At 35.9% G+C, this 27,414-nt stretch overlaps 1 protein-coding gene across 6 annotated transcripts; it reads right to left on the reverse strand.

Moving 5' to 3' along the window:
* Positions 1 to 2,991: 2,991 nt before the first annotated feature.
* Positions 2,992 to 26,502, reverse strand: LOC131165833 (ultraviolet-B receptor UVR8). Of its 6 annotated transcripts, none has more exons than XM_058123937.1 (11): positions 26,102 to 26,502; positions 24,926 to 24,999; positions 24,746 to 24,830; positions 24,480 to 24,611; positions 24,152 to 24,388; positions 23,740 to 23,979; positions 22,590 to 22,633; positions 10,260 to 10,442; positions 9,755 to 9,845; positions 3,651 to 3,694; positions 2,992 to 3,429 (listed from the first exon to the last, which is right to left on the reverse strand). In XM_058123937.1, exons 1-11 carry the CDS (start codon positions 26,313 to 26,315, stop codon positions 3,307 to 3,309), a joined length of 1,467 nt encoding a protein of 488 aa, XP_057979920.1. In that variant the 5' UTR covers positions 26,316 to 26,502; the 3' UTR covers positions 2,992 to 3,306. The 6 variants fall into 6 exon arrangements, with proteins under 6 accessions (XP_057979920.1, XP_057979918.1, XP_057979919.1 ...); XM_058123935.1 differs by having other exon boundaries at positions 2,992 to 3,453; positions 26,102 to 26,497; XM_058123936.1 differs by having other exon boundaries at positions 23,740 to 23,985; positions 26,102 to 26,496.
* Between the last annotated feature and the right edge of the window lie 912 nt (positions 26,503 to 27,414).

The raw sequence follows: 27,414 nt of genomic DNA on the forward strand, positions 1-27,414 counted from the left end.
AAAATATTATGTCATACACACATGACATACAAATCTAGAAGACCACATCAAATGAGAGATGTTGTTTTGTGACACGTGGCAAATCTTGCTGGACCAAGCAGCGATATTACGTCAGAGTCATTCCCGCAAAATATTTGCCCAAAAAATGTATTATTTAATATATTTTCTTTAAAAAAAGATAAATTGGGAAAAAAGTCCTGCAAGATGGGCATTTGTATTGCTTAATACTCTCAACCTTAGCGGGGGTAATCTTCATACACTTTACATGGAACCACTTCTCACAAATGTTGCAACCAATCCAAAACTCATCAACATTGTAGTTTCCACCGTAGCTTCGACAAAGGGTTTCACTATGTTCATCTTCATCTTCTTCGTAAATTTCATCTGCAAGTCTCGGGTTGCCTTTAACTTGTCCATCATTAATCCCAAGTGCCGGTTCAGGAAGTGGAACTTCCTCTACCAAAGAGTAACTTTCCAAGTTTTATTTGGATGTACATACAGACACAAGTTCTCCTCCTCTGGATTACAGAGGCCATAACAATCATCAACATCATAGGTTAAGGTATAAACAAGGCCAGCTCGGCTACCGTTGTAATCCTTGAAGATCTCTTCTACAATTCGAGGACTGGATGTCATTTCCATGGCGTACAAGATTAAAGTGACTCAATAGAGCTTGAATTCAGACAGAATGCCGAAACCTGTTGGGCATATTCGATGAACAGAGAGCGACTTGTCAAGGTCGCGACCATGGTCATAGATCGAACTCAGCCAATGAGGTTTCGGATAGATACCCTCCTCGTAACACTAACAAAGCCCACCTATAAATAGGGCAACGGACAAGCCCATCTTTTTCATTCTTGAATTCAATCTCACTTCTCAATCTCTCCCTGAAGGCCTCTGCATCACTTCCCACTCTCTCTCTTTTGTCGGTAATTTCATTTCTTCATCTTCCAATTTCTTTCGAGCTTTGATCTTTACTTTTTTGTTGTGTTGGGAGGGTTTTGTGGTTATGATTTCTGTTCTGATCGGTGTCTGTATTGGCTCTGCTGTTTTTGTTTTATTATTTTGGGGAACTCAAAAGACTTATTCCGTAATGCGAATTGGTGTGGATTGGGGTTCATTTCTTGGTAGGTTTTTTTTTTTGGTGAAAAAAGGTGGTGAAATGGCTTGCAAGAAGATTCCCTCCCCAGGAGGACTGAAGGAGCATTTCAAAAGGCTATCTTGTACCTATTTGACTATCAAATCAGCCCAAGTAATTGTCATTTACTGTGGAATCGGGTTTTCCTTTTTCGGATTGAGTTCGTTGATCTCTAGGACACGAGTATGTTTTCATATTCATATGAAAGATTTTGTATTAAAAAAGAAAACTCATGTAAAAAATGATAACTTATTTTATACGATTAATAATTCAGAAAACTCAAATATTGATCATTTCTAAAATTATATTTTTATGCATTCTTTTGCTATACTTTTTTTTTTTCTCAATTTTCTTGATATGAAATATGAAAATTAAATTCTCTTATATTTCTTTTACCTTTTTTTCCCTCCATTTTTCATTTTCTAAATAGGGCCTAAATAGAAGGTTGCTATTATCAACTAATTGATTAATAATTTCAATATTAATTATTTTAAATTAATATATAAATATTTCCTACTCAATAAAATCATAAAAGATTTTCTTATTTAATTAAATATAATTAGTGTATATTTATAATGTATGAATGTTATATTAATTTATGATAAAAAAAATATTTTTAACTAAATTACGAAGTGTAATTTATTCTATGTTAAATTTTAAATTAATATATGATTCTTTTCTCCAATAATTCAGAAAACAATTTAATTAATCATTATTATAATAAATAAATAATAAGGGGAAAAACAAAAAATTCTTCGTGCACAGAAAATCTCACTACACAAAGTAACGAAATTTAAATGGCAGCTCCAATCTGGTCTTGATGCGTGGCAATCAAATCTCGCTACTCCAAGTAGTTAGATTCTGTCAAAATCATTCTGAGAAATACTTTTCAGAATAGGATATTATTTAATATATTTTAAAAAAAATATTAAATTGGGAAAAACCTATTATTATCTGCTGCAATGCAGGTGCATTTGTTAGGATTTGATCACAACAGTGTGGTAAGCTCGTGGATCTACAGGACCACGAGGCTGCCACAAAAAACTGATGAGAGAGAGAGAGAGAGAGAGAGAGAGAGAGAGATGTTTGAAACAGAAGGGTGTGGAACTGTGGATGATGGATATCTCATCAACACAAAACAGGAGCTGGGGAAGGTGGAGCAGAATGTTCGTCTTCAGTGCGCTGGTGGATTTGGCATATTAACAAACACACATGGTAACAACAATAGTCTTCACAGTTGGATATTGACTTCTGTTCTATTTGATGTTTTTCCTATCTACTCTCTCTCTCTCAGTGCAAAACTTTGTATTGCACATGAAGACTGGCTTCCTATCTACTCTCTCTCTCTCAGTGCAAAACTTTGTATTGCACATGAAGACTGGCTCTCTAGTCTTGGCTTTTGAAAGTACATACATGGATCTCTCCTGTCAAACCAATAGAGCGCAATCTTTTTCTCTAAACAAGCTATGTCCTACGGCAACAGTAAAGTACAAATAAAATTAGTGCTTCGTGAAAACTCATTTTGGTCCCCCACTTAGGTTCTATCCTACTCTTAACTCAAATACTCTCCGGCTGCCATTCAACATTAAGAGCACACAAAAGAGTTGGGAACAGTTAAAAGACAGACACAGACAACAATAACCAAATCCCCCCATACCCGACTGCATCTGCTACCAACCCACTTAAAACTTCGGACGAACTAAGCTACAGGTTCAGAGGCAATGGTATGGTAAAAAATTAAGCCTAATCTATTGGTGTCCTTACCACAAGTCAGCTGACTGTGCTCCCTGCGTTTTCCATTGAATAAAACAAACAAAAAAGGGACCAAAAAAAAAAAGAGGAAGAAATTCAGATACATCTCCAATTCAACATACATTCATGGCATTTAAATACAAAGGACAAGTTATCAGAGATGGAAATATACACAATGGACTAAAAATGATGTTTTGTACATCTCATAAGCACCATTTAGTGTTGAAACCTTGAAAAAAAGATAGGACTGGTCATATTGAACTTCAGCCACGAAAGAATGAGCACATATATGTATATGTATACAAGCTACTGTATGTACATATACATATCACCTAAACTGTGATATATCAAATCTCATATAAAAATTACTAACCTAACAAAACTGTGCCTTGGCCCTGCTGGACAAGGATGGGAACTCAAGCGGGTGATTCAGCAAGAAGCAAGGTATGCCACCAGCCACATGCAATGTTTTTAGGAATACAGCCATCAATAATAACTTCAGCAGGGATGTTGCGGTCAATCACGTCACCCAAGCCAAGCTGTGTCAACCCGTTCACAAAATACTGTTATATAATATGCGACAGTTCAGGGCATTTGGGACACTGCAGCTAGGGAATGTAATGGGGGCAACATTATATTTCCATATTCAACCATACTCAATGATAAACAATCTTATTTCATTTTAAATGAAGCAGAAAATGGAGATGTCCAAATGCCCTCATTTCATGTTTGATGCAAAAAACAGTGGAAAACATAATACCTGGCCATACTTGTTCCATCCCCAGCAAAACACTTTCCCATCCCCTAAAGAAACAGAAACAAAGGGTGAGCCATTCGTGTGATATACATACATATATAAGTAAAAAGCTATTTCAAAGCATCAGTTCATATAGGACTAAAATTCTAACATTTGTGAGGCTATTGGATCTAGAGATTAGCTTTGGTGGACATGACTATTAAAAGCAAGATGGGAGAATTTTTACTAGCTATTTTGAAGTAAGAACATTATCTTTTTCCACCATCAACCTGTCACAGTTTGTGTCTCAAATTGATGTAAGAAAACCCTTGTTCACTAATTCAGTAATCACTTTTCAGCCTTTGCTTTGCTTTTTATAATCTTTGAACCTATCAGAAATAGGTCGATGATTTGATAGTGTTTGATACCTATAATCTATGATCATGAGTTATTCTCTTTTATTGGGTTTGTTTAGTATCTTAAAAATACAGACAAGGTGGCCACTGTTTTTAATGCATATGTTGCCTATGGATCATAAATAACCCCCTAAATTCTCATGGCAAACAAACATGTGGTTTGCAAAATATTGAAACCCTTGATCTGATTTTTGGTCTGTTCGAGAGAGACTCAGAGACAACTAGTCTAGTTATCTGTTATTGCAACTTGATTTATACATATCTAGTTGGACTATACCCACCAAACCCAATTACCTGTGCCCAGCAGCCCAAGCCAGCAAATTTTGACCAAATGAGAAGAGATTTTGACTGGCTTAAGGAAGATTCAGTGCTACCTAAGAAATTGATGATATACTGACTGTTCCTGCATTATGTGACTGCATCAAAGGCAAATGGGATTCTGCCATGAAGTTTTGAAGGATAATGAACAAAAATTGAACCTAGTAGCAATAAGAGGATTTGCAGCAAGAATTTCACAAAATGTTGACGAGGAATTAATTCTGCCAACACCAGTTTCAGAGCAGCCTTCATCAGTTTCAGAGTTGCCTCTACATTCCAAAGTTTTTACTGCAAGAAATTGACTTAATGAACAAATTGGATTGTTCAATTTCTTGTTATCAAAAATAGAACTCAATGAATGAATTATATGTCCTAAATTTTTTTGGGTAAGCCCTTGGTTGATGAAAGGACCGACGAATTTGGTAGGCAACCTAATGGGGTTAGCCCAAGGTCTTCTTCCCACTTTTGGGGCCCTAGTAGCCACCAAAAGGGTGGGTTTTGGTGGCATGACCCCGTCAAGTGAATGATAGGCCTAATTCAGATAGAGACCCTCATTTAAATTGGAAGATAGGTATTATCAGGAAGAAAACCCTATCAAGCGTCAACAAACCGTTCAGCAGCCAAACTATGCCTATGACAACAAATTCCCAAACGAGGAGTAATTGGCATTCAATTGGGTTTGATCATAAGGACTATGGGCCTATGGGCATATATCACATAGAAGGTAAAACAAATGTGCGTGCATATGATTGAAAGTTGGATCTCGCTGCCTTCTTAGATTAGATAGGGGAAATAAAGGACTATTTTGAGTGTTACCTTGCAAGGAGTGAGGAAAAAGTCCGATTTTCTAAAACAAAATTTGTAGGTCCAGCCCAAAAAGCATTGGCAAATTGTTTAGTCCCTCCAACAGTTTGATGAATCTCTTAGTACCTAGTTGGGAGTCATGAGAGATTGACTCATATAAATACCCATTACGATAAGAAAGAGTTGTTTGATGAGTTCTTGAACTAGAGACCCATCACTCTGGCTAGTTATATGGCTAGAGAAGCAACTACTACATTCAAGACATGATTAGATAAGAGGAGTTAGCCCTTGGACACATGGACACATATCTACTACTAGGATGGTGGTTAATCCATTGACTAAGCCCAAAGTGAAGATGTACTCGGAACACATGTTACAGGATTAGATCTATGTAAGATTTGTTTTGCTTAGACTGTTTATTTATGGACATACATGGGTTTTGATATATCTCATGCATTATATTAGTGGATGTCTTGTTCGTCTATGTGTTTAGATTGCATGATAGATACTGGTTGGTAGAGACATGAGGCCCATATTAGCTCTCTTGCAAGAATGATCTTCCAAGCACTTAAGGTGAATGGCAAAACTAATGAAGTCATAATGGCACTGAGACAGTGAGCATATGACTCTATTTGCTCAGCTGCAAATAGCATAATATTTTTAATGGAAGCTGCCTTAGTTTAAGATGAGATGCTAAGGGAGTTGAAAATAGAAACATTCCACCATTACATATAGAGCCTACTATAGGCGAATATGAGCACTTAATTTAGCTCTTGGAGAGTTTTTGAATTGAAGCTGAATCAGTTAAATTTGTATGGTGTTGGAGAGTGACTTCGATCATTGAGTGGGGGCTCCACCTTAGCATACATTTCATACTGTACTTTCTTTGAGAGTAAACACCATAGGGTATTGAGTGAACCTTTGTATCATCATCATGTGAGCCTTACAGACATTGCATGTCCCATCTTGTACCCTTGGGCATGGTTGTCAAATTGAGATTCAAATTGTGAACCAAAATCCCAATTTTAGGAATAAAAAATCGAGAACCGAATTCCAAAACAGTTTCCAAGTGACATGCATGTAATGTAATATAAACAACAAGCAAACTAATAAAATATATTTAAATTTTGACAATTAAGAAATCAGCTTTCATGTGTATGCTTTTTCTAGACAATATAACTTAAAGGGAAGGACTCCAAAAAAGGAAGGAGTTTATCAGCACTTTAAAAAAATAATTTTTCTTGCATATGCTTTAATTAAAAAGGAAATAAAATTGATAATAATTGACAAATTACTTAAAAAATCAACCTTTGAATCTTAATAACATAATGAAACATGACATGAGTGTCACCTTAGCCAATGAGTGTTCTCCCTTCTCAATGAGAGAATGCCATACTGCTCCAAAAGTGATGAATGGTTTCATAAAGGCAACATAAGTAAAGTGTTCTCCTCTTTTTTAGTGCAGAATCGACGTACACAAGGAATGGAACTAACTGAAGGTAATTATCTGGAAAAAAATAGCATTAAAATGATGTTTTGGGGGTTTTAAACCAGTTGATCTAGCAGGGCATCAAAGGCCTAGAATCGTGTGAATCAAAGGATTCAGATCAATTCTTTAGATCCACAATGTGAATCAATAGATTCCGCAACAATTTGTTTGTTTTTTTTATTTTCTAGTAAGATTCGAATCGATTTGGGATCATATGAATTGATTTGCAAATTGTAAGATTCTAATAACTACGACCTTGGGAACATAGCACCATGTCATGAACTTACGGCTTCATATTGCTAGCTTGGCATGGAACCCAAGGTCATGTAATATATGATCCAGCAAACCATGTCTAGAAAAGAAGTTAAACTAAGATAGAAGGAGATGAGGATCTAAAATAGAGTCATTTGATATTTTGATTTAACATACATGTTTTGTAACTCATGGCACTGATGACTATATCGATAGTGCTTTTCAAATATGATCATAAGCACAAATGCATGAATGCAAGGCCTCACACAGAGATCTAGTGTAGTTGTGTAGATCTAGTGTAGTTGAATGGCTGCAAACTCTATTACCTGCATGAAGAGATATATGGAGAAGGTAGAGAAATTTGTTATATTGCAACCCACTATCATGGTCTTAAATTTTGGTAATTTTGATGATTTAAAATGAGAACCGAAAACAAAAAAACAAAAAAACAAAAATGAGACGAGCAAAACAATGCAGGAGTAGCAGCTAGGCTGATGAATGGAACAGCAGTATAGGTACTGCCCATGAGCAAAAGTAGAGAGAGAAATAGAGGAGAGAAAAGGAGGGGGAGGAGGAGAAGGAAGAAGAAACCAAAAAGAAGGAGAGGCATTCATGGGGAAGAACACACCTCCACTTCTCAATTCAACTTCATCTAAAACTAACTCTTACCTGGCTTTTACATCCTATTTCTAAGTAAGCCTAGATAACGAGATATTACACATAAATCCCTAAAGATAAATGAAATTACTACCCCCCCCCCCCCCAAAAAAAATAGAGAAACATTTATTACAAACAAACCCCCAAATTAAGTATTATGGGTATTGGTTGTTTGTCAATTCTAGTCCAAATATCTATAGAATCAATTAAATTGTTGCTAGGATTTTGACACGTGTAGATATGTAGATATAGAATTAAATCGAATTCATTGATCATTACATAGAATTCAATTAAGATATTTTATGAAAGTATAATTTCTTAATATTCTTTTCTACTTTGAGAATAAAATGTTTGTTTTGTTATGCTTAATACCTTTAGTATGATCTATATCTGTTTTTGTTTTCATTCTGCGCTTTATTTGTGTAGTTTTTTCTTCACCAAATTACCTGAAGCATAAGCTTTCAACAAATAAACTAAAGACATCCTGGTTTTAGGACCCAACAATCCCTTGACCCTATTCTTTGAAATGGTTTCCAAATTGGTCACATTTATCCATTGAAGAATCCAATTCCCATCCTACATAAAAAAATGTGAGATTTTTTTTTTATTTCTAAACATTCACAATAATCTATTTTAATATTTTCCAAAGTTTCATTCATAATTTCCATAATTTATTATAAGTTTTTGGAGTTTCTTTACATTGAAATTGAAATTCCCATCAAAATTTCTTTAAATCTAGACCACCAAAGTTTCTGAAAAAATCGAAATTTTAGTCCTTGCCTTCCAAGTGGGAGATTTAGAAAAATGAGTCTGGACCCTAATGAGGATAACTTTTATCCATGAGGTTGTTTCCATAATTGTTTTGGAAACCTAGTTTAATTAGGGCTAGGATTCCATGCTTATAGATAGACGGGACAAGGGCCAAGGGGAGAAGAAATTTGAGTTCTAATAGCCTCCTTATGCTCTCTCTTACATCTATACATTTTCTCTCTCTCCCTCCTTGGTTATTCTCTCTTCTCCCCCCCCCCCCTCTCTCTCTTGAACCAAGAGCGTAGTGCTCAATGTCTTGGAGTTTGGCAATATGAAAGAAGACTTATGGATTTTGGGAGTTGGATTTGGATTTGGGTGAATTTGGACAAAATTCAATACAATTTTGTATTACATCTTTTCCAAATCCACACAAATCCAAATCCAAGGCCTCTTCCAAGCATAGAATTAAGGAAATCTTCACTTGCTTCTCTCACGTGTATACATATTGTATTTCAGGTCTGTAGCCTCACTACTACTCTTGGTACATGACTTGCCAAAGACAAACCATGTAATAACAAAGTTCCAGATCATGGAAACACCTCCTATTCGGCTACTCCATTAAATCTCATCTTCCACTAACCATTAAGTATGCAGTGCTTAATTCATAACGCTACAGCATGCCTAATGTACAAAAACTGACTTCAAATTTATTGGCAATAAAAGTAGTGTTTATGTTCAACTGCAGCTATCTAACTCCTACACTCTTCCAACTACTAGCTAATTCTATAAGACTATTATTCTTAGTCCTTGCCAGTATAAGTTGAACAGCTCGATATGAGAATTTAACTATTTACTGCTTTACATTTTACTGAAATAAAACATTTATTTTTGTCATGAAACCATCTAGTTTGCATCCTTAAGCTTCTTCTTAGACACTTCCAACCACTGGCCAATTCTATAAGAGTATCATTCTTAGTCTTTGTCAGTATAAGTTGAACGCCAGGATATGAGAAATTTAACTATTTACTGCTTTACATTTTACTGAAATAAAAAATTTTTTTTTGCATGACCACCTAGTTTGCATCCTTAAGCTTCTTCTTCTTCTTCTTCCAATTTTTTGCTTCAAGTTCCACCCTTGCAACTTGCAAAGGACAGTGACATCCACATGCACATTATCCAGAAACAACAGTAAAACTAACCAAAATCCAAAGGCATAAATTCATTGAGAATAAAAAATTTCAGGCGTGAGATTACACTACTCCACTGCTTGCAAGAAAGCAAACAAAAGCATAATTGGACGGTCTTAGGGTTGGAATGAATGTGCCAATTCACACACCCAAAACCTGGTAGGTACCAAAATTTGTATAGTGCCGCAAATTAGAGGATATTCGAATTTACTGAAAAGGAAATACGGGGCCTCTACAAGTCCATGGACAACATACCTGTAATTACAGCACTATGACGAGCACCACAAGAAACAGTTTTTGCATGCTTATTTTCCAAACTTGGAGCATCCAACAGCCTAGGGAGAGTCTGATATAGATTTCAAATAAATAAATGAAATTAACTGCAGAGATCTCCATGCAATCAAAACAGTAAATTAAGATGGATGATATGCTGGAGGAAGATGGATGATATGCTGGAGGATTCGTATAGGACAAAGTGGTCTGAAGACAATACAAAAATAGAAATAATGAAGAATCCTGGGGTTCCTGTTCTATGTAAACCTACTCATCCACTGAAAATTTTATGAGAAAAAGTTCATAGAAAGAATAAGAATTAGAAGTTTGTGTCATGGCCAGCAATTTGAACTTGAATTTAAAGTAATATTCTCAGCCTTCCTCCAGCATGTCGTGCTATTTAATTTAATTTCACAATATTGATATTGTCCTTCCTGTGTTCAAAAAAAAGAGGCAAATATAGAACATAAAAGAATTTTTAATGCACCTCAGCTTGGTCAACTCCTGTTCCCAACTGCCCAAACTGATTTCCACCAAATGCATACGCATCACCATCAGCAGAAATGCAGACAGTGTGCCACAGTCCTGCAGCAATTGCCTCTATTCTGATGCCAAGTAAGGATGATACACAAGTTGGGCTTAGTTCATCATCTGTACTTCCTTGCCCACACTTTACCAAAACAGTGTCACAATAAAAACAATTTTAATCCTCAATCATGATAAATCAAGAAAACATGAAATAACAAATTAATTATAATGCAACATATAAAGAGTATATTGGAAAGGAATAGGTTAGATTATCCCTTGCTAGAGTGAACCTCATCATGAACATCTACTGTGCTTTTTTCTTCACCATTTTCTACTTTACCTACATGTTGATCCTGAAGAATAATAAATAGTTGGAAACTCCTTCCAGGATCAGGGATGGATAGAAGAAAAGATGCATATGTGCCAATGTCTTCCAGGTAAAAAATAACACTTGTGCACTCCAAATATCAGTTAGCGGCATCAATCCAATGCATTAAAATTCACATAAAATTCAAAGATCACAGTTGGTTTAATATGCGATCTAAGTGAGTACCATCAATTTCGGGAGGCAAAGTTCGTACCGCAGGATTGGACGAATACTTGTGGGAACTTTCAAAAATTTCATAAGGAATTAACAAACATATAAAGCATCATGGGAAAACACAGTTAACAGTCTTTTTCCATTGAAGAACTAGATAATATAACAAACCCCAATTCCCAGCATCCTCATTTTCTACAAAAATAGCTTGTCTGATCTTAAAGGGGTATACTTGTCCTTTTACTATTATACTGCAAACAATATATGACACTTGTAAGTAGGTATTATTTGTTTTATTATAACATTATCCCTCTTGGGCACACAATTTTACAGTCAAACTCTTTCTGATGTCCTTTAAATATGATATTCACCAGTCATATAACTTTTTTCCAAACACATGTGATCTCTTTAGTTTGGATTGATCACCAGTCATATTCTGAATTTCATGTCCTTTAAATATTTACAATATTCTTCCAATGACATCAGCTTAAAATAAACATAATGACTTCTTTAACGAGCATCCATTGTTCAATTTTAAATTTATTATTATTATTATTATTTTATTTTGGTAGCAAAGGTTGCTCTCAATGGAGAGTAAGTACTAATTAAAATTACAATGTCATTGTACAAATAAACATAACAAGCCTTGGGCATTAGAAAGATGAATGCTGGCTGGTAAAAAGAATGAATTATTTAAGCTTGATATACATTGTTAGCCCACAACCTAATAGCTTAAGGGGTTGTTTGGTACACTACAAAAAATTATGAAAACGCAAACCAGAAATAAAAATAAAAAACTAGAAACAAAAACCTGCAACCTGTTTGGTTAATATTTGTAAAGCTAAAACAAATTAAAAACTTAATTAAAAAATGCTCATTTTTGTCTTTAAATCAAATAATATTATGAAAATATGATTAAAAAAATAAAATTTTAAAATAATACAAATTAAAAAAAATACTATAATATAAATAAAATAAAAATTATTATAATTATTTCACTTAATTGCTATATTTTCAAATTTTACTTTACAATAACAATTTTATTCTACATTACAATTGAAAATAGTAAAATAAATAAATAAATAAAATTTGTAATTGGTTTTTTTTATTTTTTCTAAATTTATGCATATATTTATTTTAATTATATTTAAATTCATTTGATCATTTTATTTTTATTTTAATTAAAAAGTGTGTATAAAATAAATGATTTAATCTAATAAAACTATTTTTCAATATAAAAATTTTTTACAACAAGTTGTCATAACAATTTCGCATAAATTGGCGGAAAAAGATTCATATAGCCGACCCCACCTAGTGGGACTAAGGCTTGGTTTGGTTGTTGTTGTTATTGTGTTTGCCATAACAATTGAAAACCATAAAATCTAATTTTTAATTTTTTGCAAACATCTGAAAACCAACAGTAGAAACAAAAAAACTAGAAACATAAACAAAGACGTTTTATAAATAGTTTCTTCCTTGTGAAAAAACAAAAATAGAAACTAGAAAACAGCAATGATACCAAATAGGCCTTAAACTTTTAGGTAAAGTGGTAATCTAACATGGTATTAGAAATTGTTTCCAAGAGGTCCTAGGCTCTAGTCTTGTTGCCCGCGTTTATTGTGTTGTGTTTTAAAAAAAATATTACATTCCCTATAATGGGTGTTATTTATCGTGTGTTTCTCTCCATGTGCTATATATTAAATTATAAGTCAAAAATGGTACAAGTTAGTTATGCTAGTTAGTCAGTTATGTTAGCTATCAATGTATGTGTATAAATAGAGGTCTGATTCATGTAAAGAGAGGTAAGAAAAACAATACAAGTTTTGATCATTTTTTCCTCTCCAAGATTCTGTTTTTTCTCTTTACTTTCTTGTAATACACTTCCTTTCTTCTATTCTGATATGGTATCAAAGCAATAAACTCTTATATGAATTCAACTTCCATATCCTTTTCTCATTTTTTGCTTGAGGATTTTTCCAACCCTTATTTTCTTCATCATGGGGAAAGCCCTAGTTTGATCTTGGTTTCTCAGCCTTTGAATAGTGAGAAGTGAGAACTACTATACGTGGAGCAGATCAATGTTGACAGCTCTCAATGCCAAGAACAAGACGGGTTTCGTGGATGAAACATTTTCTTAGCCTAAAAATCAGTCTGACCCATTGTACATTCTATGGTTTCGTTACAAAAACATGGTCCTTTCAAGGGTCATGAATTCTCTCACATGAGAAATTGCTACTCGTGTTATCAGCACTTTGATTGCTGAAGAAGATTGGAAGAATCTGAAGATTAGATTTACACAAGGTAATGGTCCCAGTTTATTTCAACTCAAGAAAGATCTTGCTTCATTAGTTCAAGATCAATCTTCTGTTTATTGCACGAAGTTGAAAGCTATATGGGATGAATTTTCTACTTTGAAATCAATTCCAAGTTGCTCTTGTAATCCGGGCTGTTCTTGTGGGCCTTAAAAATAGTAATTGATCAACATAAAAAAGAATATGTTGTTCAATTTTTTATGGGTCTCAATGATTCTTTTACACATATTCGAGGACAAATTCTGCCCATGGATCCAATGTCATCCATTGATAGAGTTCTATCTCTTATTTTACAAGAAGAAAAGTAAAGAAAGGTGGTGGGATCATCCTTGATGACTGAACTTTGTTCAGCAAGAATGTTCCTGGAACAATGGCCAAGAATTATCAAATGCAATGTCCTAAGCCATCTTGTACTCATTGTGGTCTCATTGGGCGTACAGTTGATAGACGCTACACCTACAAGTTACATGGATATCCACCTGGATATCGTCAAAATCCAAGAACCAAAACATCTTCTGTGCATCAAGTTTCATTATCTTCCAATGACCCAAATTGTTTTTCCACAGATTCCACCCCTCAGTTTGCTTTCACCAAAGAACAATGTCAACAACTTCTTTCTTTTCTAGAATCCTCTTCACAAACACCTCAACCTACAGCCATGAATGCTATTAGCAACTCATCTTTTGTTTCAAACGCTTTGAGTTTATCAGAATCATACTACCCTGATTTTGTTTCTAAGCAATCAAATTCCTGGATAATTGATAGTGGTGCTACTGATCACATGGTCAGTTCTATTTCACATCTCACTACAATTACCTCTGTTATAAACACATCAGTAAAATTGCCAAATGGAACATGTGTTCTTGTCACACATGTTGGAACTGTACGACTATCAAATTCATTAGTTCTTCATAATGTTCTATATGTTCCATCTTTCTTTTCTAACCTCATTTCAGTCAAAGGACTCACAGAAAATTCTTGTTGTTTTCTGTTTCTTTCTCATTTATGCTTTCATACATTACCTACAGTCATGGAAGACGATTGGAGTGGCTAAGCAAGTAGTAGGACTATATCTGTTGCAAGCATCTGTTATGAATTCTAGTGTTTTTTCTACTGTAAATCTCACTTATCTTCCTTCTTTTCATCTTTGGCATTTTAGGCTAGGCCATCCTTCTCTCAATAAGATTCAAACACTACAGAAGTTGTTGGCTGATATACATACTCCTTCAAATTTCAATTGTAATATCTGACCATTGGCAAAACATAAAAGATTGCCATTCAATACTAGTCATTCCATTAGAAATAAAATTTTTGATTTGATAAACTATGACATTTGGGGTCCTTTCTCTGTTGAGTCAATTACTGGTTTAAGATATTTTCTTACAATTGTGGATGATCATTCACATTGTACTTGGGTATATCTAATGAAAAATAAATCTGACAATCACTCTCTAGTTCAGTCACTTTTTAAGCTCATAGAGACACAATTTGATAATCATATCAAAACTATAAGGACTGATAGAGGGGCTGAGTTTGATATGCTAGAATTCTACTCTTCTAAAGGAGTCTTACATCAACAAACATGTGTTGCTACACCTCAACAAAATGGTGTAGTTGAGCATAAACACCAACATCTATTAAATGTGGCAAGATCTTTTAGATTCCAGGCCAATTTACCTTTTGTTTTCCGGAGTGAATGTGTTCTCACAGCAGCTTACTTAATCAATAGAACACCTTCTCCTCTCCTATCTGATAAAACATCATATGAGATGTTATTCTCAAAACCACCAAATTATTCTCATCTTAGAGTATTGGGTTGTCTCTGCTTTGCATCCACTTTATCCCATAATCGTTCTAAATTTGCACCTAGAGCTCATCCTTGTGTTTGTCTTGTGGACATCCATATGGCACCAAGGGATACAAACTCTATGATTTAGAAACCAATGTCATCTTCTTATCTAGAGATGTCATTTTTCGAGAATCTATATTTCCATTCAAAACTGGTTATGATCTTTCCACTCAGTCAATAGTCATACCAGTTCCCCAAACAGATGATCTCATTCCTATTGATATATTCACATCTTCTATAACTCAGACTACTCAAAATATTCTTTCAGATCCTATTGATACTCTTTCCAACTCCATAAATGAACCCATAAATAATTCAATCCCAACTACCTCTCAGCAAAATCTTGACTCTGCTACTCCACAGCCTAAGATTAGAAAATCCACTAGAATTCACAAAAAAAAACCATCATATCTTGCATATTACCATTGCAACTTAGCTAATATTGCAAATGCCACCTCATCATCTGATTCTTTGAGTAAAGGTCCTCTCTCAAGTACTCAATATCCAATTTCTACTGTTCTATCATATTCTAATCTTTCTTGTTCTCATAAAGCGTTCACACTTTCTATTTCTTCTAAAAAAGAACCAACATCATTTTAGACAAGCCATTCAACAAGCCCAGTAGTGTAATGTCATGGCTGATGAAATTAAAGCCTTGGAAGATAATAAAACTTGGACTATAACTTAATTACCTCCCAACAAGCAAGTTGTTGGATGTAAGTGGGTTTACAAGATTAAATATAACTCAAATGGTTATGGGGAAAGATACAAGGCCCAATTGGTTGCTAAGGGTTATACACAGCACAAAGGATTGGATTGCCTGGAAACATTTTCACCAATTGCTAAGTCAGTCACTATACAAATTTGTTAGCCATAGTTGCATCCAAGAACTAGTCTTTGCACCAACTAGATGTCAACAATGCATTTTTGCATGGAGACTTGGAAGAGGAGGTGTACATGTCTCTACCTCCTGGCTTTCATTGCAATTCGATCATCTGCTCATGGGGAGTTTCTGCCTTCTACTCAAGCTAATTCCACTAGCACTCAGTTTGTGTGCAGATTGAATAAGTCTTTGTATGGCCTTAAGCAGGCATCAAGACGGTGGTTCTCAAAGTTTTCCTCTGCCTAGCTAGCCCATGGTTTTATCCAATCTTCAGTTGATCACACTTTGTTCACTCGACAGAAAAATAACTCTTTCATTGCATTGCTGATTTATGTAGATGATATCATCATCACCAGTAATGAGAATGATTCTGTAGTTGATTTAAAGGAATATCTTCATTCTCAATTTAAGGCTCTTGGACCTTTGAAATACTTCCTTGGTCTTGAGATTGCTCGTTCCACAAAAGGAATTACAGTTTCACAAAGGAACTATGCTCTCGAGATATTGTCTGATTCAGGGTATTTGGCATGCAAACTAGCCTCATTTCCTATGGACTAGAACTTGAGATTATCCAAAACAAAAGGAAAACCTCTCTCAGATCCACTTTGTTATAGGATATTAGTGGGCAGACTTCTCTACTTAACCATTACAAGACCAGACTTATCATTTTTGGCTCATATATTAAGTCAATATGTTGCAAATCCCACTGAAGTTCATTTGGCAGCTACTCATCGTGTCCTGAGATACATTAAAAGCAACCTTGGTCAAGGGTTATTCTTCCCATCAGCAAATGATCTACAATTGAAGGCATTTTGTGATGCAGATTGGGCTGCATGCAGAGACACTATAAAATCCATTAATGGTTTTTGTGTGTTTCTTGGACAGTTCCTCATTTCATGGAAATCCAAGAAGTGAAATATAGTGTCTAGGTCTACAGAAGAGACTAAATACCGTTCCATGGCAACAACATGTGAAATTACTTAGCTACAACACTTGCTGAAAGATTTATTTGCACCACAGTGCAAACTAGCTGTGCTTTTTTGTGACGGTGACCCAGTTTTTCATTAACGTGCAAAACATATTGACAATGATGGTCATATTGTTAGGGAAAAACTGTTGGCAGGCACTATGAAAACATTACATGTTTCTTCAGCTGGTCAGTTGGCAGATATTTTGACTAAACCTCTTGGCTACAATCTCTTCTCTAATACTCTTTCCAAGATGGGTGTTATTAACAATTACACTCCATCTTGAGGGGAGTAATAAATTATAAGTCAAAAATGGTACAAGTCACTTATGTTAGTTAGTTAGTTATATTAGTTAGCTATCAATGTATAAATAAAGGTCTGATTCATGTAAAGAGAGGTAAGAAAAACAATACAAATTTTGATCATTTTTTCCTCTCCAAGACTCTGTTTTTTCTCTTTACTTTCTTGTAATACACTTTCTTTCTTCTATTCTAATATACAAGCCAGTGGAGTGTCAAAGCTTGATATACATTGTTAACCTACAACCTAATAGCTTAAGCTTTTAGGTAAACTATTAATCTAACGTAATAGTGGAATAATAAACATATATATTATTGCTCTTGTAGCTACAAAATGGATTTTGAATCATATATATTTATCCTACATCATTTTTTGCAGGAGGATTCTTTGTCCTCTGAAATTTCATACGGCAAGGCAGCAACATGCCTTAAATTGTCTAGAGACGGAGAAAATTTTCGAGAGAAAGAGAGAGTCAATGCTCTCTCCGTCTCTCAAAATTCTCCCTCAAAAGCTATACTCTATCAATGTTGTTCTAGAAGTCATTTCTAGTTGCCTTGTGAATACTTCAACTTGAAATCGCTGAGTCCTTCAGTGAATAGATCTACAACTAACTCGAATGTGCTTTATCTCATTTGTTCCTTGCAATACTTTATCCCTAATAAAGTGATAGTGCACCTCTATATGGTTAGTTCTTGCATGGAATACAAGGTTCTCTAGCAAGTGTAATGCAAATTCATTATCATAGTCTAGTTGCACCAGATAACCAATTGGTTGGCGAAGATCCTACGAAACACTCTTTTCTGCAGCCATTTGCTGCTGCCCTGTACCCTGCTCCAATAGTTGATAATTACATTATTGGTTTTCTTTAACTATGCCAAAACTGAACACATATCCAGCAGAAGAACTACGCAAAATCAGCATCACAATGTCCTACTACTCCACTTGTTCCTCCTTTTCCATATAAAAGCCCAATGTCAATGATTCTTCTCACATAAATCAAAAATTTCATTGCACTGCATCTAGATGAGTCTACTTTGGTTCAATAGATCCATTTGCAAATGATGAATGGTCGTGTCATTGTGAGGTAGACCAATCCACCCATTATTTGCCTGTACATTGTCACATCCTCAAATTCCTTGCCTTCAACTAAGCAAAGCCATGACTTTCATCAAAGTGGAAAGTGGCTTGTAGTCGATCATCCCAATTTTTTTGTAAAAGATCTGTTGCATACTTCCTTTGACTCCATAACAATCCTTCATTGTTGTTTTCTTCTCAGTCATGGTTTTGTTGAGTTCTCCCTTGTTGTCCCACCTTGGCCTTTTCTTCTTGCTTCCTTCTTGACTTGCCTTCTCCAACCTCTGATCTCGCAGCTATATCCATTCCTTTAAATCATCTCTTATTTGAGAGGGCCTTTTCCTAATCCTTGGCTTAAAATACAGACTTGTTCATTGAAACCCTCTTGGTTGGCTACTATATTTTCCCACTCTGTTAGAGTTGTTCTTTGGCCCATCTGCAAGCGGCAGGAATGCAACCATTACATTCCAACCTGAAGCTGTGAATAATAATTCTTCTCATTCTTGTCTCTAAAATTTTATTTTCAGGCTCTAGCTTTCAAATTTCTCCACAAATAGATTTAACTTTTGTGAATATTGATTTACTGTCATATTTTTCTACAAGAAATATAGAAGCTCATTTTTCTAACCGTTGGAGCTGTGTGTCATTTGTTCTCGTGACAAGAGCTGCTAGGTGTGTCCCATGCATCCTTGAGAGTTTTTGCATCATTGATGTGTTGCAAATTTGCAATAGATCATCTTCCAATGCCACTGCCAGCATGTACAACACTTTGTTGTTGGCCCTCACTTTCCATTTTTTTCAGATCTTCAACAATAGTTAGTGGTGTAGCGTAACCACCACCGGCACCAGCAATACCCCACAAACCTAGAACAAGGAGGTAAAACTGTATGTGTATACTCTAATTATTATAATTATTGTAGTTGAGTTTCTCTATTCTGCTAGAGAGATTGCAATATCCACCATCGTTACTTAGTGATGCCCTGCACTTAACTAAGTAAGCCTGGTCCCAAACCCATTAATGTCACAATCCCAGACTGTGTACTAGTGAAATCTCCTCATAACACGATCCTCGCAATGGTTGCTAGCATTGATAGCACTTGTTGAGAATTGGAAAGTGGTGGAATTTATAATTAAAAAAAAAAACTACTACTTTATTGATGAAATATGATGGTTCCCAGCACCTTACGCTTGGACTCACACCCAAACTTAAAAGAGACTCACATACACTCAAGCTTATCCCACATTTATAATATGACAGGTGACTCGCATGCTTTTTTTCTCTCTGCATTTTCTTGTGCACATACAGTTTTTTCCATACTTTCCTGTACACACCCAGCAATGGAGCCTTAAGCTCCTTCAATAACAGCAGTAAGCAGGCTATTTAAAATTTTCAGGAAATTTCCTGCAGCAAAGCGGCAACATCCATGAGAAAGAATTCTAGATAGAATTTCCCCAAGAAAGAGAGAGAGAGTTGGTGCTCTCTTAAGTCTCAACAGAAATGTCTGGTAACATTTGGGATCATGAAGAATAAAACGCAATTGTTCATGTAAATAAATAGAATGTGGAGAGCTAGAGGGAGTTTCTGCACATCATACAGCTAGGATTACAATCACTCATGCATGATTTGGCAATCTTGCTTTTTCAGGTAGAGCCTGTGAAGGAGGGTTCCAATAAAAACAGTAAAAGATTATGGAAAACACAGTGGAGCCAGATTATGGAAAACACAGTGGAGCCCCAACTCTCAACTAGCTTTGGAATTTTACTGTTCTTCCCCCTAAATTTAAGAATAAATGCTCACTTTGTAACTGCGAATAAACCACCTACGAATCATTAATTTTCCAAGGATTAACATCCCCTGAAATGTCTTTTTTGAAACGTCAAATAACCACATATTAAAAAACATAATCCTTCTAAAGGAATTTCAGACGAGATACGATCCAACTACCTTAATCCTGTAAATTGCCAACTGGAAAATTTCCAACTAGTTGGAGAATGCTTGAGAAAACAATGCAACTTATGGTAAAGATCTTTCCCTCTTTTATGGAAATGATTTGGTTTCTTCTTAGAAGATGTTGATGCTTGAAAATAAATCGCCCTTCAGAAGTTGATTGGATGGAGAATTGATGAAGGATCATTGCCATTTCTGGTCTGCAAAGATGAGAATAGGCTCTTGGGAGGTCCCGGTGGCCTCTGGAGAATCTCTCCAATGCCTAAGTTAGTGAATAGTTTTGGGATACAAGTGAGAGAGAGTGAGAGAGAAAAAGAGTTTTAGAATAAAAGCTCTTAGCGTGATTGAGTCAACTTACTCCCCTTCGCTGTCCCTCCTTTTATTCCTTGGTTTCTCACCGATAAACTATCTTTCGGACGTGGGTTTCCCACTCAGGCCGTGGGTGGTTATGAACTATCTATGTGGGTGCCCATATTCAACTGCTCTTGGTAGTTTTTGTGAGTGGTTCCCACTTCCTCATTTTCTTGATACCTGTCTTAGAGGGATTAGATTACTCCTCTAATGGTGGTCTATGACTCAAGCTCTTTACTTGCTCTGAAGCAGCTCATCAAATCACAGGCAGGTCAGCTAAGGTCAGCTGCACATGGTTGACCCAGCAGCTCAGTGAGGTTGGTTGCTCACATGTTCCTCACGTGCAGGCAGAGGTGAGCTCGGATGAGGTCGGTTGTTCACGTGTTCCACACGTGCAAAGGTGGAGCTAGGTTGGCTCAGATGAGGTAAGATGAGCTCGGTTGCTCACAGGTTCCTCATGTGCAGGGGTGAGCTCAGTTGAGCTCTGATGAGGTCGGTTGCTCATGTGTTCCTCACGTGCAGTGGTGAGCTCGATTGAACTCGGATGAGGTCGGTTGCTCACATGTTTCTCACATGCAGAATGAGCTCGATTGAGTTTGAGCTCTGATGAGGTCGGATGAGGTCAGTTGCTTACGTGTTCCTCACGTGTAGAGGTGAGCTCAGTTGAGCTTGGATGAGGTTGGTTGCTCACTTGTGCATAGGTCACCTTGGTCGGGTCATTCCAGGTCGGTGATGGTTACCACTACAGAAGATATGAAATTGAGAAATTAATTTTCCTATGGAAGATCTACTGTGCATGCCACGGTGGAAAAAAATAAACAAATTAATTTAAAGAATGTATGGAGGCAATGAAGGCAATGAGGGAAGTAAAAGGTAATCTCATCAACACAATAAATCCAATGCATCCCATATATGAATTTGAAGTTTTAATGAGACAATAGAACAATTGAAAGTAAGGCAGAAACTTATGCCTTGAAAGACCCTCAATAGAGAGAATATATAAAAAGCTTTGTCCAATTTTGGAGGCTTAAATATTATGGTGGCAGTCAAGGAGATGAGTTCAGCTCCACAATTCTCTGTTCCTTTGGTTTTATCTTTTTCCTGTGCGTTCAACCCCCACACCACACCACCATGAAAAAAATTAGAAGAAAAAAATTATAAAAAAAAAAAAATGAATTGAACCCCTCTCTCTTAACAATTAAACAAAGCCTCAGTGAATTCCTTAATCAAATTCAAACAAAATTTTCTTCAACCATTTATTTTATTTAGAGAAGTTCAAAGCCCAAGAAATGTTTTATTGTCTTTGCCGAAATTGCTGTATTCATTGAGAGAATCATGGCACTATTTATTTTTTATTTTTTTTGAAGATTTATTATTTCTGCTTTGTTATGCCATGCTAGGCAAAAGCATTTGGCACTTAACAATAACAAAGACCAATAATAGTCCATACTTATCTATGTAGGCCCAGGACCTGTTTTCTCCTATTCATGCCATACCATAAAACATAACCCTACAGCATTGCTGCCTTGATAATCAGAACTCAATTTTATAGATCAATACATAATGGTATATGAACACAATTTTATAGATCAGAACAAAATTGTATGTGACAGGAGTATAGATTCTTTGTGGGGATCAACCACACATTCAATGCTGGCCTTGCTTTGTAAAAGTATGGTGCTTTTCCACAGACACTAAAGGAAAGGGGCAAAAAAGGGGGGTTAACCTTAAAATCCATTTCTCTCACTTTCATTAAATATTTCACCCAGTGTCACGATCAGACATGTTTGTCTCTATGTCACACTAAGTCGGTGAATTAACACAAGATAAATCTTAGAAATGGTTACTGAAAATCATTTTTTTCTCTAGAAACTTGGTCTGAGGACAGGTTGAATCCCTGTCAAAATTACTTTCTGTCCAGAAGGGAGGGAGGGGGGAGTGGTGCTCAAAATATCTGATTATAATGAACTTTATGGACGTAACATAAATGTAATCAAATGAATTAGTTATTTTAAAAGGAAAAATAGAACATGAGGCACATGAACAAGATGTCCATGGTAACTCACCTGTCCATAAAGTCCCCAACCGAAAGTAATCAGTGCTCCAGCATCTATTTTTGGACAAGAAAAAATATATATATTTAAAAAATGTGCAAATAAGGAGAAGAAGATGTCCTCAAAAAACAACAAAATAAAGCTTAATCAAGATGTCCTCCATTATCTATTGTGATGTAAGAAATCACATATGGAAAATATTATATCAGCACATGTGAAATTAAACACTTCAAAGATAGAGAAGAAAAGTCGGGCATTCAATTGCCAGAAATGTCACATTAGAAGTAATAAATTTCTTACAGTTAGAAGCCTGCAATTCTCAAAATCAGTCACGCACATTTCCATCTGACTCCCAATCAAAACCATTGGTCAGGAGAATCCAATTTGACTCCCAATTAGATGCAGTTGGATTTATGAATTTGTGAGTTAAACTCATATAGTTCTAACAAGTCAACGACCTTCATCTGAAGCTGTTAAAGCTATTTGGCTCAAATCTCAATCTACCTATTGGAAGAATCCAAAGATCAAATGATCCTCACCATGGAATGATTGTTTATTGCATTCACTCCTTTAGGGGCTTAAATTTTCAAAATTAAATTTGATCTATTAATTAATGTATTAGTCGAAAATAATTAATAATTTCATGATAATTGGTAAACAAAATTTATGGCAAATAAACAGGAAAAAGCTTTAAAGTTGTTCCTCTCCTAACCAAATTATCCCCATTTGGTAGGCAGATAATCTCTTTCAAGATCGACATCTGCTCCTGCTTTTCAAACCAACAAATACTTTACATAAGGTTTGCAAATAGTGATTCTTTTTTCAACATACTATATTTATTTAAGAAGTTTTCACATGGTATTAGCAAGTTACCCAAACTTATGCATATTTTTCCTTTAGTTTTAATGGAAATTTTCTGAGGTCATTTTTTCTCTCTGGGTGTCATCACTGAAATCTGTAAGAATTTTTAAGGAATGAAGGTAAACACAGAGAAAACTATCCACCATGGATGCCCATGTTTTCATATTATAATTGATAGATGTATGACAAATGTGTGAGACTTACATAACCCTGCTGTAAATTATTTTTTGCTTCAATGTTGTTGACCTCACAGCACCATGGGGCAGTCTAACCAGTTAAACAGGAAGTCAAATATGCATACCTGTGATTACTGCACTATGTCTTCCCCCACAGGCAATCCCCTTAACATAAGCTCCAGGAACTCTAAAACCCTGTCCCTCTGAACTCATGCTCCCTCGAGAGACTGCTGCAGATCGATCCTTTACATAAGAAGAGGATTCAATGCAAGGAACGGGGTGAGGAGAGGACACCATGCGTATCCGAGAGCCCAAACCTAATTGCCCTTCACCTCCATAGCCCCAACCCCACACCTGTCCTGTATCTGAAACTTCGGGAAAAACAGGATAAATCAAGTGACTTGCATTACATAATAGATCTTCCACAGCTTCAAGTCATACTGCCTAGAAACCTATTTACTGCAACCACAATGCAAGGTGAACAATGCATCAAAGCTGTGGCTTGAGAAGAGACATTCCAGAATACAGGGGGTGTACCTGACAACGCAAGGGTATGACGCCCACCAGCAGCAACACTGGCAATTCTTACTCCTGGGTTTAATGTGACTAGACATGGCAATGCGGAGAGATTTTCATCACCCGAACTCGAGCTTTCAGCTGCTTGTTTAGCTGTTGATATTCTTCTTCTCTTTGTACTTTCCTCTCCACCTCCTCTGCCGTCAGTAGTTGACACAGTTACGCTGGTGGATTTTGGGCCTTGAGAACGAGGACTCACTGGAACAAAATTACCACTAATTACATTAGTCAGCAACAAACAGAGAGTGGCCTATATGTAATCCTGATAAAAAAACCAAATGTAAATTACCTTGTTCTGTCAGAAATGAACTCTGTCTTTCAAATACATCCTTTTCCATGCTTCCTCCAGCAGAAGGATCTCCAAACACCTTCCCAGAGGGGACACACTCTTTCCACCCCCATGTGTAAACCTCTCCGCCGTCTGCATTTAAAAATGGGATTTACTTTAAAATACATATCAATTAGCTATAAATACTTTTATATAAGAAATTAGTCAGGATATAATCATGGTGAAGATATGTCCTTCCATTGCAATTTGAAAGACAACAGCAATACCCGTAACTGAAACGCAATGGGCCCATCCAGCCGCAGCTTTGACTATTGTAGCCTCAGTTGGAAGAGGGAAAGGCTCCGGAGTTTCCTAAACATATGAAAAAAATGGGGAAATGCACCTTAGTTTATACAAATATAATAAGGAAACTATCAAATAAAATGGAATATATAGTTCTGCACTACCCCATGCTTTCCGGATGTCACATAGCTTTGACCTAGATCATCCGTTGAACCCCATGTAATGAGCTTCCCAGACTCTGATTGAAAAAGAAGCATGAGCGTATACACAGCTGTTTCAAAAATAATGGACGGAAACAAATTTTACACAGAAAATGTATGTCGACAATGAATGTTGAATCCTAATTAAAATGTATTTAAAGAAGATATAAGAATTATCATTTTATCTACATTTCAAATCATTACAAGCAAGAATTTTTCAACCTCCAAAGAAGAGGAAGGTGAACCTTTTCATGAAAATGGGTAAAAGATGATCCTCCTGAAGAAAAAAGCCCAGATATTTCAAGAAAAGTAGGGGCACTTAATCTCCTTGAACAAGAAATTGAACAAAAATTCAAAACGGCGAACACGCATTTTGTAAGCTTAATTAGGCGTCGAAAGTTAAATTTTGGAGAGAGCTAATTACATCCAGCACATCTGAAACTCATGGTTTTTAGATTAAAAAATTATGTGAATATGTTGCAGGAAGTAAGAAAGCTGCAAATCAACATAGTTTACTAAAACTAAAATAACGGGAAGTAAATGATTTGAACATGTATAAAAAATTTGAATGTGTGTGTGTGGGTGTGTGTGTGTGTGTGTGTGTGTGTGAGAGAGAGAGAGAGAGAGAGAGAGAGAAACAATAGAATGCAGGACGGCACCAAAAATTGAGACCTTGACTGCAAGAAGTTAAAAAATGGAACATAAAACAAATCGAACTGAAGCAAACGTAAATACCACAAGCTAGTTGCTGAGAAATCGGAAGACCAAAATATTTTTAAAAAACTAGAAATTCTTTAATTTAAAATTTATTTAATTCGCAACGCAGAAAAAAAAAAAAACCTCCATTCAACTTAGCTTAACACCTTACTTGAAGTTTCATTTTCGGAAAACAAGGTAAGAGAAAGCAAACAATTAATAAATTTGTGTTTCCTAATTTTTCCACATTTTCCCAATAACTAAACAGAAGTAACTGCAAACGGTAGGCGGATGTGCCAAAAAAAAGCCTACGATACCATCTTAGGGTTAAAATAGCCCCACTCAGCAGCATTTCGAGGTACCGTATCGAAATAGCTACGATCTTTGCAAAATGAAGAAATCAAAATCGAAAGGCGAATCGAAAACAAAGATCAAAGAGAGCACCAGAAATGGCCATGGCGAATCCGCAGCCTCCGCCACAGACATCCTTCCAAGAGTAACCAGCACCAATCGACGGCGGCAGCCTAACAACGACCGGTGACAGAAGCGGAGACCGCTGCGGCGAGGCTCCAGGGAGGTATCCCCACATGAACACTAGTCTCTCCTTGACCTCCTCCATTTTCACGGTTTCATCTTCACCTTTTCCGTCGCCATTCATGGCGAATTTCTCGAGAAAATAGAGTAAGAAAATCGCAGTAGGAGTCTCTGCCTGAACGTCTTCTTAATTCCTTGCCTTTTCCTCTTTAACAGAGAGAGAGAGCGAGAGAGAGAGAGAGAGAGAGAGAGAGACTAAAGAGGTCCCTTGGACTTGGCTATTAGAAAGTGCCCTAATCGTGTCCTGTGCATGAAAGAGGGGCGTATCATTTTCAAGCTAATGGGGATGCCATGTAGGATGCTCACGTGGAGAAGGAGACACGTGGCATGATTATGACCGGTAGAGTATTCGGCCGTTGCTAGCCAGGAGTTGCCCAGAAGTTTCTCGAAGGTCAGTAACTCAAGCTACCTCTGTGACTCGAGAGGCCATGCGGGCCGGCCCGCGTGTTCGTTGGTTATTGCGCCACGTGTTTCATTTCTATGCGTAATTCAATCATTACGTTGCAGCAGCTTAGGCACACGCGCTCCACCATTATCCCACGTCATATATGGCTTAGAAAATTAGAGTTTTTTCACGTTTTAACTTTTTTAAAAATATATATATTAAATAATACCTGAAGTATTTTTCATAATGATTCTAACGTAATTTCGTTACTTTAAGTAGCGAAATTTAAGCAAATCTCACTACTCGAAGTAGCAAGATTTCCCACATATGCAAATCCCCTTAGCTGCCACACATTTGTACCAGATTGGGTTTGGCATTTAAATCTCGCTACACGAAGTAGCGAGATTTCGTTAAATATCGCTACTTGAAGTAACGAGATTTCCCACGTATGCAAATCCCTTGACTGCCACGCGTTTGTGCCAGATTGGGTCTAACATTTAAATCTCACTACACAAAATAGCAAGATTTTCTGTGCACTTAGGTTTCCTCGTTATTATTTATTAATAATTAATTAAATTAGAAATTCTTCAGTTATTTATTTAAATTTTGACATATAATAAATTACAGTTCGTAATTTAGTTTAAAATATTTTTTATCAAAAATTAATATAACAATCATACACTATAAATATATACTAATTATATTTAATTAAATTGAGAAATTTTCTATTATTTTTTTGAGTAGGAAATATTTAAATATTAATTAAAAATAATTAGTA

Source organism: Malania oleifera, chromosome 10 (assembly GCF_029873635.1).
Source record: "Malania oleifera isolate guangnan ecotype guangnan chromosome 10, ASM2987363v1, whole genome shotgun sequence".
Lineage (NCBI taxonomy): Eukaryota > Viridiplantae > Streptophyta > Magnoliopsida > Santalales > Ximeniaceae > Malania > Malania oleifera.